Source organism: Orycteropus afer, unplaced genomic scaffold (assembly GCF_000298275.1).
Source record: "Orycteropus afer afer isolate SDZICR_OR568_19922 unplaced genomic scaffold, OryAfe1.0 scaffold00233, whole genome shotgun sequence".
NCBI lineage: Eukaryota > Metazoa > Chordata > Mammalia > Tubulidentata > Orycteropodidae > Orycteropus > Orycteropus afer.
Genome location: NW_006921820.1, coordinates 618,398 through 634,118, shown reverse-complemented (window position 1 = coordinate 634,118; position 15,721 = coordinate 618,398). Strand labels below are relative to the sequence as shown.

Here is a 15,721-nt window from a genome sequence, read left to right as displayed (position 1 = left end):
CTGGCTGCACTTCCTCCAGGACAGATCTGTTAGTTCTTTTAGCAGTCCATGGTACTTTCAGCATTCTTCGCCAGCACCACAACTCAAAAGCATGAACTCTTCTTAGGTCTTCCTTATTCATTGTCCAGCTCTTACATGCATATGAGGCGATTGGAAATATCATGGCTTGTGTCAGGCGCACCTTAGTCCTCATGGAGATATCCTTGCTCCTCAGCACTTAAGTTAAACTTAAGTTAGTTAAGTTAAACTTAAGTTAGCTAAGTCTAACTCTGACTTAGGTCAGGTGAGTGGGTCAGAGAAAGGCTCCATGGCAGCCCATCTGAAAGACAGAGCTCCAGTCCAGTTCTGGGGTGGCTGGAGGTTTGAAAGAGGGTTTGCTGCTAAGGCAGCTGGTGATGAGGACAAAGTTCTGGGTTTGTTTCCAGGTGTATATTGGATTTATGCTGATCTTACCATGCAATACAGGTGAAATTTTCCCACTGTGCCCCTAGCTTATTATTGTACCTCTCCAGCTTATTTCTTGATGCCAAACCAAAAAACCCAAACTCACTGCAGTTGAATTGATCCTGACTCTTAGTGCCCTGCAGGACAGAGTGAAACTGCCGCATGGGGTTTCCAATGCTATAAATCTTTACAGAAGCAGACTGCCTCATTTTTCTCCCACAGAGCAGCTGGTGGGTTTGAACCACTGTCCTTTTTTTTTTTTTACTTTTATTGTGGTAAAAACATACACAAGACATTTACCAACATAACAGCTTCCACATTTACAACTCAGGGACATTGCTGACATTTTTCATGTTGTGCCACCATTATTGCTATCCTTTTCCAAAATGTTCCACCACCATTAGCATAAACTCAATGCCCTGCAAACAAAAGCTTCCCCTTTCCCCCACCCTCCTACCTCTGGTAACCACTAATAATCTTTGGTATATGTATATATATTTAAACTAATCTATGGATTTTCCCTCCCCTCCCTTTCCATTCCTGCTAACAAAGAAAATTTTCCTCTCTATATAAACCTTGCCTTTACTTTTTACATTAGTGGAATAATACAATTTTTCTTTCTGTGATTGACTTATAATGTCCTCAGCATAATGTCCTCCAAGTTCATCTACATTATGCAGTGTTTTGCAGATTCTACATTTTTCTTTTTTTTAATTTTTATTGTGATTTGGGTGATAGTTTACAGAGCAGATATACTTTTCATACAGCAGGTCACATACACTTTGTCTCATGACATTGACTATAGTTTCCCACTGTGCACCAGCTCCCCTCCCACTTCCTCCCCATAGTTACCTCTTCCCTGTGTCCTTCTCTCCCATGCACTCCTGCCCCCAGAGCTGTCTCCCTGTGCATATACAGCCCATCTATTCTCCCATGATTGTTCTCTCTAATGAGCGTATCTACCTAATATGTCTATATTATTCTTTAGTGTTGCATAGTATACCATTGTGTACCACAGTTGGGTTATCCATTCCTCCATTGATGGGCACTTAGGTTGTTTCCATCTCTTTGCTGTTGTAAATAGTGCTGCAGTGAACATGGGTGTGCATAAATCTATTATTGGCTCTTCTTTAGGATGTTGTTGTTGTCGTTATGTGCCGTCGAGTTGGACCCAACTCATAGCGACCTCACCTTGGGTTTCCAAGGCAGTATTACTACAGAAGTAGATTGCCCCATCTTCCTTCTGAGTAGTGGCTGGTGGGTCTTTGGGATAGATACCTAGTAATAGGATTGCTGGATCGAATAGTATTTGTATTTCCAATTTTTTAAGGAATTGTCATACTGATTTCCGCAGTGGTTTTATCATTTCAATCCTGCCAGCAATGTATGAAAGTCCCAATTTCTCCACAACTTCACGAGCATTTGTTATTTTCTATCTTGATGAACTTTCTTATTAGTAATATGAACCCCCATCCTTTTGGTTAGTAGCCCAGTGCTTTAACCACAACACCACCAGAGCTCCTTTCATGATGTCAGCATGACCTTAATATTAAAACCTAACAATAAAATTACAGTAAAGCAGAATGTTATGTCTTAAAATTTGATTCTAAAATACTAAATCAGTGGGAAATACTAACTAGATAGTAGACATGTGTTAATTTGAATGAAGGGAAAGGCAGTACACAGTAAGGAGGAGGTCAGCACAACATGACCAAGACAAAGGAAGACACTGGGAGATATGGAAGAGTGAAAGGCAACACAGTAAATATCATTACATAACACAATCCTGCAATAACAGTAATAACAAACAGTAATTTATAATGTACATATATAAGTAGGTATATAACCTGAACAGGTGTGAGATGACATATGGGAGTGTACCCATGACCAATAGATTTGACAGAGGGCATTTCTATATATGTATTTGTGTGTGTTGTAAATATATCCAGGTATATAGTAGAGCATATGGGGGGAAAGTTATGCAGATTTATTGTTGTTGTTGTTATGCAGATTTATTAGCTATAACTAAATACCTCGAGGGACTGAGTCACTGAACTTGAAGGTTTACAACCAAAGTCTTGGGGGATATCTAGGTTAATTGGCATAACATAGTCATAAAGACAATATTCTGCATCCTACTTTAGTGAGTAGCAACTGGAGTCCTAAAAGCTTTTGAGAAGCCATCAAGGATAGAGCTATTGGTCTCTTCCTGTCCAGAGCAAATGTGGTAGTTCAGTTTGTGTGTCAATTTGGCTAGGCCTGGTTGAATGGCTGGGCAGCTGGATGTAGTATTCCCCATGATGAGACTGGTAATCAACTCCATGGTGGAATCTACTGTGAGCAGCTGAGTAGCTGCCTTAGGAATGTGGCCTGCTTCCTGTGTATAAGCAGAAGTCTTGGGGACTGGTCTCTAGTTTATGGCACCATGAACCCTGCTTGTAGCTGTGTCATTGTTCAGCAGCCTGCCATGCTCTGCTGACCTTGGGATTTACAATGGACTTGAGTTAATGGCCTGCCATGTGATTTGGTAATATCGAGACTGTGGTTTGTTACTTGTCAACCTTGGGCTTGGCAGCCTCAGCAGCCAGCAGCTGTCTGAGTGAAGAAAAGCCTCTAGCTTCAGTGGGCTGGGAGCTGGAGGCAGAGCTGAAGTCCAAGGCTGAGGGGCTTTCACCTAGCCCCTAGAGCCTGGTGCTTTGAACTGGAACTTAAACCCTCCAAATTGTAAGAATAAACTTCTGTTTGTTAAGGCCATCCCATTAGTGGCATATTCTTGTCAGACTGGCACTAGGTAACTAGAACAGCAAAGAAGAGTGAAGAAAACAAAAGACTCAAGGAAACAGTTGATCCAAAGGATTAATGGACCACAGAAACACAGACTCCACTAGCCTGAGACCAGAAGAACTAGATAGTACCTAGTTGCTGCTGCCAACTACTGTGATCAAGAGCACATTGAAAATCCTGAATAGAGTGAGAGAAAAGTGTAGAAAAAATTCAAAATCATAAAAAAATGCCAGATTTACTGATCTAATAGGGGCTGGTAGAACCCCTGAGACTATGGCCTTCAAACTGGAACTGAACCTACCCCCTGGAGATCACCTTTCAGCCAAACAATAGACAGACTTTTAGAGTGAACAGTAATACATGTGAAGAATGTGCTCCTCAAAACAGTCAATCATATGAGACCAAAAGAGCAGCATTTACCCAAAAAACAAAGTTCACAAGACAGTAGGGGACAGGGGTGATAGGTAGATAGAAACTGGGAACCCAGGGAGAGAGTGGGAAGAGTGCTGTTAGATTGAAAGGATTTCAACGAATGTTGTGGAACAAAATGTTTATTAATTGTTGAATGAGAAACTAATTTGCTCTGTAAACTTCCACCCAAACCACAATATGGTATTCACAAAATAACAATAATGATAAATAAACATGACAATACATCACAATCAAGTTGGGACTACTTGAGGTTCTCGAGTTATTAATAGAATTGACTTGGATTTAAATAGGGTTGCTGCTATGAGTTGGAATTGTTTCAGTAACAGTAGGTTTGGTCTTTTGTTTGGCTTAGTAATAGCATTCATATATTTTAAAATATGTTAAGAGTGTAAAAATAATAATATGAAATGTAATTTTGTTCTTTGTGTGCTTCTATTTCAAGATTATTGTAGTATTTAGACCATTTAATTATTTGATTTGCTGTCCTCAACAAATATTCTTTATTACGGAAATAATTTTTTCAGCATAGTTTTCATTGAAAGTACATTAAAAATGTTATTTGTCCATAATTAATTGCTTAGCTTCTAAGAGACCTAAGTTATAGTTTCTGTTTCTCTTTTGACTTGCTTCAATTATTATTTTGATTTTTTTTCTTATATGATAGTGTTTGTGTTGGCCATCTCATTGGTTAGTGGAGTGGGTCCAAATTTTAAGCAGTATTTCTTTCTGTGAGGAAGTTTTGAAAGAGGAATGTTTTTCTTTCCTTTTAAAAAAGTAAAATGATTAATCATAGTGCTCCAGCTTTGAAAAGGTGAGCCAGCTAAATCAACTGGAAACCAAAATCTTTTGTTAAGCTTTCCCAATTTTAAAATACAGTTTTTTCCTTTAGTATGTGTGGTTTTTATAAACTTAATTTTATGAATTTTCTTTTAGTTGATATTTCATGTGTATTTAAAGCATAAGAAGCAGAAATGTATGAAATTATGTACTAAGTTTCTAAAACATTAAACATGGAGGAAAATTGAGCATGACTGGATATTATAGGATCTTAAGGCATTATTATTAATTTTTTTTCATCATAATAGTATGGTGGTTATAAAATTTCTGCCTTTTAAGGATACATACTGAAGAATTTACAGGTGAAATGATATAATGCTTATTATTTTGTTTTAAAATATTTCAGATAAAACAATGGAGAAGGGGAAATAGATGATGTCAGAGTGGCAGAATGTTGATAATTGTCAGAGCTAGATGACCAGAGTTTTCAGATACACACTTTCAGATACAGGGTTTTCTAGCCTGTCACGTAACCCTATAGATTTTATATTTACCAGCTCTTACAATTGATTAAATCAATTCCATAAAATCAGTCTCATTTTTACACGTATACACACACACACACACACACACACAGAGACCACATACCACACCATACATCATTGGTTCTATTTCTTTGTAGAACCCTAGTACAGATTTTGGTACTAAGTGTGGAGTGCTGCTGGCATGAGAAAAATGAAAAGTTACCTACAAAGGGCAGCCACTAAGACTAAGCTCTGATTTCTCAGCAGAAACCATGCAGGTGAGAAGGCAATGGAAAGGTATATATAAAACCCTGAAAGAGAAAAATTTCCAACCAAGAATTATGTACCCAGCAAGATTGTCCCTCAACTATGATGATTAAATTAGGACATTTCCAGATAAGCAGAAATTAAGGGAATTTGTTAAAACCAGACCAACCTTACAAAAGATGCTAAAGGGAGCCCTTTGGACAGAAAAGCAACAATAGCCAACAACTGACCATTAACACACATGATGATATATCCCAGAAACCAACCCAGCTATGGAAGTATCCAAAGTAAATAAGCTTGCGAGATTGTAAACAGGGAACCAGAGACGTCAACTGACAAATGAAGACAACTACAAACCAAAAAGAGGGAAATTAACTGTGTTCTTACAGAACTTCTAGATGATAGGGATGTCAAGACAAGTACAGGATAGAATGGCCTGTTCTAAATGTGTGAAAAAACTATAAATCACAGGGTAACCTCAAAGAAATACAATAAACCTTCACATCAAGATAAAAAAGAGGACCAGCATAAATATTCAGCAAATACTAAAACATTAGCAACGAAGGAAGTGATAACACGATTCATAAACAAAATGAGCTCAGCATAGAAAATTATATGGAACAAAGAAATCGACACCACCAAAAAGCACATAACAAAAATGACAGCGACAAATTCATATTTGCCGATAATTACATATCTGGCAAGGGGCTTGTCTCTAAGATTTATAGAAAACTCCAACACCTCAACACTAAATCCAATTGAAAAATGGTTAGAAGACATGAATAGACACTTCACCAAGGAGGATATTTAGGTGGCCAGCTAATACATGAACAGATGCTCACAATCTTTGGCCATCAGAGAGATGCAAATCAAAACAACAATGAGATACTGTCTCACCCCAGTGCTGATGGCAAGGTTCAACAAGACAGAAAATAACAAATGGTAGTGGGGATGTGGAGAGATTGGAACTGTCATACACTGCTGGTGGGACTGTGAAGTGATACAACCACTGTGTAAAGCAATATGGTGATTCCCTAGAAAGCTGGACTTGGAAATACCATTTGACCAAGCAATCCCATGACTAAGTATATATTCTAGAGAGGTGAGAGCCAGGACAGGAACAGATAAATGCACACTCATGTTCATTGCAGCGGTATTTACAATAGCAAAAAGATGGAAACAACTTACATGCCCATCAGCAGAAGAGTGGATGACCAAACTATGGTACATGCACATAATGGAATGTTATACAGCACTAAATAATAATGTAGAATCTCCAAAACCGCATAATATGGATGAACTTGGAGGGCATTATGCCGAGTGACGTAAGTCAATCACAGAAGGACAAGTACAGTATTAGTTCGTTGTTGTGGAGTGTCAATGAAAGGTTTATGTATGGAGGGAAACTTTTTTCATTGGTTGCCAGGGGTGGGAGGGGAGGGGAAGGAACACTGCAAAAAAAAAAAAAAATTGACCCATGTTACTTTAGTTTTGTGTATTTCACTGTACGTAAATTATATTTCAATAAAATACATTTAAAAAATAAAAATAATTTCCAGGTATGTAGTAGATCTGACAAGGGACAAGATTGTAGTCACTTCTTGGCCATAGCCAGCTTATGGCCACAGCCAGTTTACCCAGTGGGAGTGAGTAGTTGGACCTGTGGGCTTCAGACCACAGAGGACATCAAGCTCAATTGACATAGCATATTACACAAAAACATTGTTCCACATCCTCCTTTGGTGAGCAGTGACTGGGATCTTCAAAGCTTGCAAGTGGCCATCTAGAAGCAGCTATGTGGATCTCTCCTCATCCAGACTAAAGAAGAATGAAGAAGACCAAAGACACGTGGAAACAATTAGTCCAAGGCACTGGTACACCATGCAGTCAATCCTCAGCTTATATGACTATGAGACCAGAAGAACTAGATGGTGCCTAGCTACTACTGTTAACCACTCAGAGTTGGATCTATCTGGGAGATCCTGGAAAGAGTGGGAGAACAATGTGGAACAAAACTCAAAATCATTTAAAAAAAAAAGTGGGGGTGGGACCAGTTTTGCTGGTCTGCTAGAGCCTGATGGAACTACTGATACTAATCTCTTGCTACCCTTCAGGTCTAGATTGAACCCACTCCTGTGGCTTCCAGCCAAATGAAAGACAGGCATATTAGCTGAATATTTACATAAGTAGATACACTTCTTGGAGAGATCAATCATGGGAAAATAGAAGGGCTGTGTATGCACAAGGAGACAGCTCAGGGGACAGGAGTGCAAGGGAGGGAAGGACACAGGGAAGAGGTAACTATGGGGAGGAAGTGTAAAGAGAGCTGTTGCATTGTGATAAATTGCAGTCAATGTCATGAGACAATGTGTATGTGAACTGCTATATGGAAAATGAATTTGCTCTGTAAACTTTCACCCAAATCACAATAAAATATTTTTGTTTTTTTTTAAAAAGAGTAGAATGCTGCTGTAACTAATATCTAAGAGTATGAGAATGGCTCTGAGATTAGGTAATGGGTAGAGGCTGGAAGAATTTTAGGCATGTGTTATAATAAGAGCCTAGATTACCTTAAAGAAGATGTTGGTAGAATTATAGATGTTAAAGACAATTTGGTGAGGAATCAGAAAGAACTGAGGAGAGTTGTAGAGAAAGCTTCTATTGTCGTGAGCAGAATGTTACTAGAAATTTGTACATTAAATTTGCTTCTGGAAGGGCCTTAAAAGGGTATAATGAACATATTATTGGACCCTGTCGTTGTTGTTAGGTGCCGTTGAGTCGGCTCCGACTCATAGTGACCCTGTATACAACCGAGCAAAAAACTGCCTGGTCTATGCCAGCCTCACAGTACTTGTTGTACCTGAGCCCATTGTTGTAGCCACTGTATCATTTCATCTTGTTGAGGGCCTTCCCCTTTTTCATTGACCTTCCATTTTACCAAGCATAATATCTTTCTCCAGGGAATGGCCCTTTCTGACAACATGACCAAAGTAGGTCAAACGAAGTCTGGCCATTCTCAATTCCAAGGAGCATTCTAGCTGCACTTCTTCCAGGACAGATTTCTTCTTTTGGCAGTTCAAGGTACTTTCCATATTCTTTGCCAACACCACAACTCAAAAGCATCAACTCTTCTTTAGTCTTCCTTATTCATCGTCCCACTCTCAAATGCATATGAGGCAATTGAAAATACTTTGACCTGGACCATGGAGGAAATGAAATCCTTGTTATACAGTAGCAAAAAACTTGGCTGAATTACATTAGAATGTTTGTGGAAAGTAGAACTTGTAAGTGATGAACTCTGAGATACTTAGCTGAGGAAATTTCTAAGGAAAGTTTAGAAGGTACACCTGGCCTCTCCTTGCTGCTTGTAAGAAAATGCAAGAGGAAAGATATAAATTGAGGAATGAACTACACAAAAAGGTAGAAGATTTGGTAAATTCTCCACCTCCTGATATTCTAAAAATTGAGAAAATTTTCTGGTGAGAACACCAAGAGTGTGGCTTGACACTTGTTTCTGTTAAGATTAGGCATGCAACTTATGGATCCAGTCAACCATCTCAGCAGAAATGGTACTTGCTTAGATTGAAAGTGTTGAAATCTTTATATGGTGAAACGAAAGAAAACCTTGCAACTCCTGGGATTTGACTGACAGGAAATGGGCCTGTGGAGCTGTTTGACTGTGAACATCCATTGTCCTTGAAGAAAAGGAAAAGATTATTCTGAGATGAGTTCAGAGGCCAGCAGAGCTGCTGGCATGGATTTGGGGAGATGAAACATTTGCCTTTGTGGTTCCAGGGTGGGGAGGCACATGGGACCATCTCCCAGGTCATTTGTTTAGTTGGGCCTGGAGGACAGAGGATTATTTTCAACCCTTGACATCTCATGACATGCTGGGTGTCAGATGTGGTTGGGACTCTTGACCCCCTTTTTCCCTCTAATTTCTACCTTTTAGAATGGGAATGCCCATCTTACTTCTGATCTACTGTTGTGTTTGGAAGCATATAGATTATAGCTTAGGTTTGTTTTAATGCTTATTTCTTCTGTGGCTGTTGGTGTTTCTGCGTTGGGGGCTTTTGCAGCATCCTGTGTGGGATATATGGGAGGCAATAAAGAAACCCAGAAATTGCTGTGCTATTTAAGTCCCAAGGTCCATAGGGAGTCTACCATCTTTTTATATTTCAAAATCTTCTTATGCTTATTTGCTCTGTTTTGTGCACTGGACTTAGAAATGGTGATAGAGCTACTCCATCTAGGTCAGGACTGGAAGTCTTCATATTTATTTTGGAAAACTACAATTAACTAATATTGCCTAAGGCACTTGACAGCTAACCAGAAGGCTGGCGGTTCAAAGCCACTAGCCACTCCTCGGAAGGAAGGTTGGGCAATCCTACTTCCGTAGTGACACTGCCTCAGAAACCCAAGGGGGGGTCGCTATGAGTCGGGGCCGACTCGACGGCATATAACAACAACAACATATACTTATGTACCTCAAGGTGTGACATTTTGAAACACTTTAGAAGATTCTTACTTATTTTGTGCTTTTTTGCTGTGTGACTTTAGACATGGACTCTCACTTTCTTGGTATGTAAGGTGAAATACTGGACTAGGTCCTCTAGGATTCCTTCAATTAGTATTCTATAGTTTTATGATCACTGAAATAGTTTAAGTCAAGATAAGTTTTTGAAACTGGGATAGAGGGAATAAATTGGATTTGAGAGTCAGAATTCTGAAAGATGGAAAGGCAGTTTTATATAACCATTCACAGCATGTATTACCAGAGCCAATTTGTCTGGATTTACTCCTTGGCTTTAGTTTTATTAATAAAGTTTGTGACAGTTTCCTCATCTATAATATGATAGTGTTTCACATAGTCTTCACTATACCTATTGCCATTGAGTCAGTTGTGACTCATAGTGACCCTATCGGACAGAGCAGAACTGCCTCGTAGGTCTGTAAATGTTTACAAAAGCAGACTGCCACATCTTTCTTCCACAGAGCAGCTGGTGGGGTCAAACCATTGTCCTTTCAGTTCAGAGCTGAATGCTTAATCATTGAGCAACCAGGGCTCCTACTGTACACTATAAAAACCTTAATTATTATACTATTAGTCCTTAGCAACTATGTAGCCTTATATCAGTCACTTATTGTGAATCTCAGTTTTATCATCATAAGTAGAGATAATAATAAAATAGATACAATGTTACCCTACAGGGTAGTTGTAAGGATCAAAGATAATATATATAATACAGCTTGCACAAACGTGACTAATTAGATAGTATCACATTTGTTTATCAGTTATATTTAATACTAATTAAAGTAGAATATGTTTTTGTTTGGTACGTTTCAGAAAATTTTCATCTTCTAAAGATAAGTTGATTTTCCTCCTACTCCCCCAATTGTATAGAACGGAAAGATGCTGAAGGATGGGAGACTGTTCAGAGAGGAAGGCCTGTTCGCTCCAGGTCCTCAGCAGTGATGCCAAAAGCTTCATTAACAACAGAAGCATTGAGGTCAAAGGATGACAGTGATAAAGAAAATGTACGTCTTTTATCTGATGAAAGTGTACAGAAAGGTGAATCTGTTGGTGATGGACCTTCTAATGTTGTAGAATCTTGGCCCAAAGACTCATTACACTCTTGTGAGCATCCACTTGCTGAAAGAACTCAGGTAATACATTTTTTTTTTTTCAGGTAATACATTTTGAAAATATTTTTTTCAGTGTCCTTTTAAAACACAAGTGTGTTTGCTGTAATGTTTTACATTTTTTCTTCATTTTAACTTTTTATGTGAAAAATTTTAAATCTACAGAATAGTTACGAGAATAGAACAATGAGCCGCCTACCCTTCATTTAGATTCCCCAAGTATTAGGGTTTTGCCATATTTTTTCTTTTCTCTCTCTTTAATATACATGTCATGTACATATATTATAGGCTGGGAATATTTTGTAGATATCCTGTCCATTTATCTTGAAATTTGTATAACCAGAGAAGAAAGAAATTTATCTACATAATCACAGTATAATTATCAACTTCAGGGAATTTAACATTTATATAATATTATTCTCTAATTTATAGCCCATACTCAGAATTTTCCGTCTGTCCTGGCAGTTTCTTTATAGATTTTTTTTTCCCACTTATCCAAGATTAAATCCAGAATCACACATTGTAATTGATTTTGTTTATTCAATGTCTTTTATCTTTGACAGTTCTTTAGCCTATCTTTGTCTTCCATGATATTAATATTTTTGAAGTATGCAGGACATTTTTTGGGTTATAATGTCCTTTAATTTGTTTGCTCATTGTTCGTGATTCAGTTTATAGCTTATACCATTTTTTGGGGCAGGAATAATTTGATTGTCCTTAAGTGTCACAACTAGAGGGGCATAAGTTTGCCCAAGTTTGTTGGTAACTTTGATCACTTGGTTAAGGTGGTGACCTCCTGCTTCATTTGGAGTCTTATTAAAAATATTAATGAAAAGGTTATTTTGAGATTGTTCTACTTTCTGCAAGTCAAGTATAGAGCAATTTGCTGCTATTTAATATAATTCTTTGAAGTTAATATTCCCAATATTGGTTTTGTTAATCTACTTGTAATTTATTTTATTTAAGTGATGAAGGAATACATCTTTTTCTAGATATTTGTTTATGTAAAGATTCCTGTTCAGTGAGTATAATTTTATATAAGATGACCAGTGAAACATAGGACATATTCTTTGATATCCTAGTATAGAAGTTAGGTAAGTAAGTTGTAAAATAGTTGTAATATTTTTCAGTCTAGAGTAGTATCTACTTTTTCAAATTCTCTCTTTTTACCTTTAGGATATTTATTTTCATCAAAACTCTTAACTTCCTTGTTTTCCTTCTTAATAATGGCTCCTGATCTATCCTACTTCTGATGTTCTGTAACTCTTTAATGTATTGCTTTATGCTCACGTGAGATTGGAAGCTTCTTGTAGGTAGTATCACGTTGCTTTTTCATGTCCCACAATATGGAGCAGAGTCCTAGACATATAGCAAGTTACCAGTATGTATTTGTTGAATATAATTTTTTTTTAATTCTTACTTTATTTGGGTGAAATTTACAGGGCAAAATTCATTTTCCATACAGCAGTTCATACATGCTTTGTTTCATGACATTGACTGCAATTCCCCACAATGTAAGAGCTCTCTTCCTACTTCCTCCCTGTAGTTACCTCTTCCCTATGTCCTTCTTTCCTATGTATTTCTGCCCCTGAGCTATCTCCCTGTGTAAATATTCCCCTTCTGTTCTCCCATGATTGATCTTTCTAAGGACTGTATCTTCCTGGTGTAAATGTTTGTTGAATGTAATTTTAAGAAAATGCTTAATGTATGTAAACTGAAGCTAATACTTGGTGAAGAAGTAACTTTTATGTTACTTGGCAACATGTAGCAGTTTTTTGCTGCATACATTTTAGCAAAAAAGTATAATGTAAATTTTATGCTGGTTTTGTGTAGTGAATAAATTTATTGGGATTTCAGGAATAAACCTTATGACTTTGGAGTAATTAATCTATTGTTAAAATGTTCAGCATAAAAGTTCACTGCTGATGATGGCCAAGCTAATGACAGTCTTTGTTTTCTCCACTGCCCTTCTAAGAATGTAATTAGCATATTTATATCTTTTCTCAACGTTACTTTATAGTTTTAGCTTTGATTTTGTTATATAAATAATACTTATTTTTTAATAAACAGGATTGACTATATTGTAAACATAAGTAATACTAATATAAATATTGCCAAGAAGATTATAAACTGTGGTGACTGATGTATAAATAATGTTGATAGCAATATAAGCAATGTGATAAGGTTTAAATAATGCATATACTAAAATCAACACTTTGGAATACTCTGTAAGGTCTGACCAATGGTAGAATTTTAGAAGTAGTTTATAAGACTTGGCCAAGTTTAATATTTATACAAATAATTCATCAAACTGGGGTTTTTATGGCCCCTGCAATGTTTATCTAATGTTTATTTATGAAGTGATGTCAGTGAGTTTTAAATTCACAAGTTTAGATTTTAGTTCAACTTGGAGCTCATTACTCTGAGTGTAATTGGAAAATATGGTATTGATCTTTCTGTACCCTGTTAGAAAATGAAAGTAAAAGATTGGTTCTATTTGCTAAATCATAAAAGTGTTTTTAAAATTACATATATTGAGCTCAGCCGGTGTTGATTATTTAGATTGTTTTCATATTTCCGTTAGTTTTGTGCAAAATATTCCTAAAGGAGACTGGGAAAGAGTTCTTAATTTGAAGAATATGAATTGCATGATGAAATACTGTATGCTTAGATATACTCTTCTTTTATGGTATGTTTCTCTTTTATATCTAAGAATTGGTACTATATATGTTCATCAATGGTAGTCTAAGGTTGTATTAATGTTGAAGAGAGGAAGTTTCATATTTTTGAGTAAAATGCCCTCAAATATATTTTGATGAAAAATGCCTTCAAGGATGTTTTTTAAAAGCATCGAATACCCTTATTTTGTATTAGCTAGTCTTCTGAAAAGACCATGTTAATAAATATCTTTAGCTGTGTGAGTATAAGACAAAGTATTATGCTTGTGACTACATTTCTTTTGTGAGGGAGGTAGAATACTCTTCAAGAATTAGCATACAAGAGAAACTGTAATTACAATATTCTGTATATATTGCTTAATCCCTTAGAGTACTTCAGACATTGTGTGATACATAAAGCATGCAAATAAAATTTGTGGCTGTTTAATTTTTTTTTTTTCCTTTTTCTGTTCTTACACTTGAAATATACAGAAAAGAGATGACTGGATAATGAGTGAGTTGTCTATCAGTCAGTTACTGCTTCAGATTCGATAGGTTAAGTAGAATCAGCTTTTCTAGAGTGGAATAGTTAGTGGGTTTTTTTTTTTTTTTACGATTTCTGATTCATTCTGTAAATGTGTTTTGTTAGTTTGCAGTGACTACATTGGATGATGTCAGGAACTCTGGCAGTGATTTCTTACAAGACAATTCTGCCTGCACTTCTGAAATACCTGCTGTTCACATCGATACACTGTGTGTTTCAAGTACTCAGAAAGCTGACACACCTCCTTTGCAAACAAATGAAGACAAATTTCCACCAGAGAAAGCAAGGATAGAAAATGAAATGGACCCATCAGATATCTCAAATGTGAGTGCTGCTAACTTGGTAAGAGCAACTTATCAGAATTCTGGGTAAATATTTTGAAGAGGCATAATTATATACTCCAGTAATAATAACTTACATTATATATTACCTTATACTTTATATTTTATGTATACTATTTTATTTTAATATTTTATGTTTACAGTAACCATTTGATATAATTAAGATTTTTCTCATTTTATAGCATAAAAAAGTGAGACTGTAAGAGTTAAAATAACTTGCTGCAAATCATACAGTTTGTATGTGAATTGGTCAAATGCTCGTTAGTCTAGGATTAACAAACCAAACTAATAACAAAATCTTTCATACAACAATTTGTGCTCTGATGTATGGGAAATGGTACCTACTTGACTTAGCTTTGTAATTCTTAGCAGAGTACTTTATACAACTACTGTAATTTGCTTGGTGTTGGTCTTTAAGATGAAATTTCTTTAGTGTTCTTATTCCAGAGTCTCTCAAAATGCATTGATATGCGACTATTTATAGGTTTATGTTTTTGGATGCCTATTTATTTATGCTTATCTTTTCCTATTTCTGAATTTAGTGTTAGGAAAATTGTCTTGAAGATAATCCGGAATAGGTCATACTAGCTGTGTTTAAAAAGCAAGTTTCCAAAGAAATAGGCATATGTAAAAAAAGTTGTTGAGAAAAATTATTCAAATTTTATTTTTTAAAGACCATTTATACTATTTTGAGGAGCTCTTGTGGTGCTATGGTTAAAGCATTGGGCTGCTACCTAAAAGGTCAACAGTTTAAATCAACCAGCCACTCCATGGGAGAAAGATGAGGCAGTCTGCTTCTGTAAAGATTTACAGCCTTAGAAACCCAATGGAGCAGTTCTACTCTGTCCTATAGGGTCATTATTAGTCAGAATTGTTTTGATGGTGGTAGATTTCATTTGGTTTGGTAAACTAGTTTCTTTAAAAACTTAATGCCTTATATTTCTGAAAGGTACTATCTGCAGGATAGTATTAGGTCAAATTAGAGATCTTTCAGAGAAAGAGTAACAGATATAGATGAAACTTGGTATGAGTTGTTTAAGGGGGAAAAAAGAAAATAATAGATTTTAGTAATAAGAAAAATAAATATGTAGATTCCTTTAGTAACAGCTATAACTTGGGTCTTACAGTAATTAATTTTTTTAAAAAAACGCACTGCCATTGAGTTGATTCGACTCATAGCGACCCCTCCTTGGGTTTCTGAGGCGGTATCTCTGTGGAAGTAGATTGCCCAGTCTTCCTTCTGAGGAGTGGCTGGTGGGTTTGAACTGCCAGCCTTCTGGTTAGCAGTCAAATGCCTTAGGCACTACA

General features: G+C 36.5%; 1 protein-coding gene across 1 annotated transcript in view; it reads left to right on the top strand.

The window, feature by feature from the left end:
• SCAPER (S-phase cyclin A associated protein in the ER) overlaps positions 1-15,721 on the top strand; it is a 607,935-nt gene that overhangs the window by 75,177 nt on the left and 517,037 nt on the right. The window contains exons 5-6 of the mRNA XM_042782062.1: positions 10,633-10,895; positions 14,178-14,414. Of these exons, the coding sequence (XP_042637996.1) occupies positions 10,633-10,895; positions 14,178-14,414 (500 nt within the window). The remainder of the gene's footprint in view (positions 1-10,632; positions 10,896-14,177; positions 14,415-15,721) is intronic.